A 2,627-nucleotide genomic window follows, 5' to 3' on the forward strand; every position below is an offset into this window, starting at 1 on the left:
ATGGCCGGCTGGGATTGGCTCCATCTGAGCAAGTATGAATCTTTTCATACTTGCTCAGATGAGGTAGCTGACTACTCAGCTGTTGTTGAGCTGCTACTTAATGGACCCTGTGGTGAGTTTACTTCATCAGCTTCAGTTTCCAAGGTCAAGAATTAAATTAGAATTTTGACACAAATTAGGTAATTAATTTACAATGTAAAGCTCTATGTATTACTGTACAAAACATAGCTCAGACAAGAGCCAGATAAATTAAAAATAATGGAATGAGAAATAACAGCTGTGGGTGTTGGAAAAAAAAAGTATGATTTTTATTCAAGATTCTTTAGTTATAGCCCAGGTTGGGTAAATCACTTCACTTTGGGATGGTTTTAGAGTGGTTTAAAAATGTTTCAACTGTTTACAAGCCAGATATTACAACATAGCTCACATGAAACTGATTAAAAAATAGCTAGGAAACCAAATGAAGTCAGTGATTTACCATTTGAATTTATTTTTAAAAAACCAGCACATGTAAACATACTCAATCTCAGACACAAACATTCAAACTCACACAAAATGTGTACATAGCCATCATTACTTGTCCTTCTCTTTCTGTTCTTTCTCTTTCTTGTGTTTCTCTGCTTTGGCCTCTTCTGCCTCGTGCTTCTTGATCAGCTCCTCCACCTCCTTCAGCTTCAGCACCTTGATGCAGGTCTTGCCATTCTCGCGGGTCAATGTTGCGATTTCCACTGAAAACAACACGCAGACTGTTATGAATGTGATGCCATTAAGATCTGAAACCTTAAAAATTAAACTGATATTTTAAAGGGGAAGATGATGTACTAAGTAATTATGTACAGTTGTTTCTGTTTACACCTTGTTACATACAGTACACGCTGCGAGTGAGATGATGCATCATCAGCTGGAGGTGAATGTTGCAAAACACCATGTTGTGGTTTGAAGACATACACAGACTCTTCCTTGAGAAGACTCAGACTCACTAAGTCCTGTTTTTTTTGTTGTTTTTTTTAAACACATTTGAAAGGATGTCAACTGCTTACTGATCACTTGACCTGCCATAAAAAACAGGTTGACCAGGTACAAACATTACCTGATGTCACTCACAGTAACGCAGACAATGTTTAGGGTCACAAATGTATCATGTATATTTGAGGCAACCAAATAAAACCACTTATAACAATAGCTCACTACTCATGCTACTGAGACACAGACTAGCTAATGCTAATGTATGTGATTAAGTTTCCCATCATTTGTCCATAAAGAATAGAAATATTTTGTTCTGAAGAGAAATTGCACATTGGCATATGTAAATCTGACTTGCTGACATACAGTGTAAGATGCTTTACAGAGTAGATACTAATAGATAAAGACAGCCTACAATAAAGAGCTCTATTTGTTTATAGTAAATACATTAAAGTGCTTTATCTGATCAACATGGGCGCCTTTAAAATAACATTAACAAAAGTTTTTGTTTTACAGATCAGTGGAAACTGCTGACATTTTGCAAAGATGTTGATATCCATGAAGAGTCATGTCTCTGTCTACCAGTTGAATGTAAGTCCAATATTCACTCTCGTTTAGTTCACTTTTTGGACTCTACTGACTATTTCTTGAGGGAAATGGCTGCTATTTACCTGCTAAATGCTCCACTGTGTTACAACTGTTAGTGTTACTTTGTTGTCAGGTCTTTTAGAAAAAGAAATCTTTCTCTCAGTGGGACTGCCATAACAAAATTATCTGAATATATGTTTATTTAAATCATTGATCTGATTTTTGAGAATACCAATATCTGTACATCTCTTTTGTAACTACTGGACTCAGCACCTTTCTCTGCAGACAGCTTGCTGACATCCATGGTTTTATTGAGAACTTTAATGGCAAGGGCAAGTGCTGAGGAAAGGGTCATCTCTCCCTCCTTGTAGTCCTGCTTCAGCATAGAGACAGCTGCCTAGGAGCAGAATAAACAGACAAGAGAGAGAAAATAACAATCACACTAATCCAAACTCCCAAAACACCATCTGTGCTGTCAGTGCTGCAGAGTTTACATAGGAAGACCTCAGTTCATCCTCCGTGTGGACTTCGCTCTGCTTGCCGGATCTCATACCTGCTCCTGTGCAGCTCACTGTGTGGAGCACAACACTAACGTGTCAGGATCAGGTGTGCCTTTACTCACCAGAGACCCCAATGCTAAACATGCATGTGTTCATGTTACTGTAAGGCCTCTTGAATTTAGGTGTACTCACAATGCACTGAGGAGGCTCTGTTACCCACAGTGCATTGTGTGTGGCTCTGTTGAGACTTGCTGGTATTAGCAGAAACCACCATGAATCAGGACATACAATTGGCTGCCCCATGAGTCAGCCGTAAGTAGGCCACAGCAGGTCTGTGTATTGTGTCCAATCTTTATCATGGCGTTGAGTTTAGAAACTCTGTGCGGCTGCACCCTCTAGTGTCACTCCCTGGAATATTAGTGTCATTCTTGTCTGAACACATCTACAGTGAGGAACAGAAGTATTTGAACACCCTGCGATTTTGCAAGTTCTCCCACTCAGAAATCATGGAGGGGTCTGACATTCACATTGTAGGTTCATTCCCACTCTGAGAGACAGAATTAAAAAAAAAAAAAA

At 39.0% G+C, this 2,627-nt stretch overlaps 1 protein-coding gene across 1 annotated transcript in view; it reads right to left on the reverse strand.

Moving 5' to 3' along the window:
• Positions 1-27: 27 nt before the first annotated feature.
• Positions 28-2,627, reverse strand: part of psma4 (proteasome 20S subunit alpha 4) — a 6,421-nt gene continuing 3,821 nt past the window's right edge. Inside the window, exons 8-9 of the mRNA XM_020620939.1 lie at positions 1,825-1,948; positions 28-728 (exon numbers count right to left, since the gene is read on the reverse strand). Coding sequence (XP_020476595.1) covers positions 574-728; positions 1,825-1,948 — 279 coding nt within the window. The 3' untranslated portion in view covers positions 28-573. The remainder of the gene's footprint in view (positions 729-1,824; positions 1,949-2,627) is intronic.

The sequence above is a fragment of the Monopterus albus genome, unplaced genomic scaffold, assembly GCF_001952655.1.
Source record: "Monopterus albus unplaced genomic scaffold, M_albus_1.0 scaffold7.1, whole genome shotgun sequence".
In the NCBI taxonomy this organism is placed as follows: domain Eukaryota; kingdom Metazoa; phylum Chordata; class Actinopteri; order Synbranchiformes; family Synbranchidae; genus Monopterus; species Monopterus albus.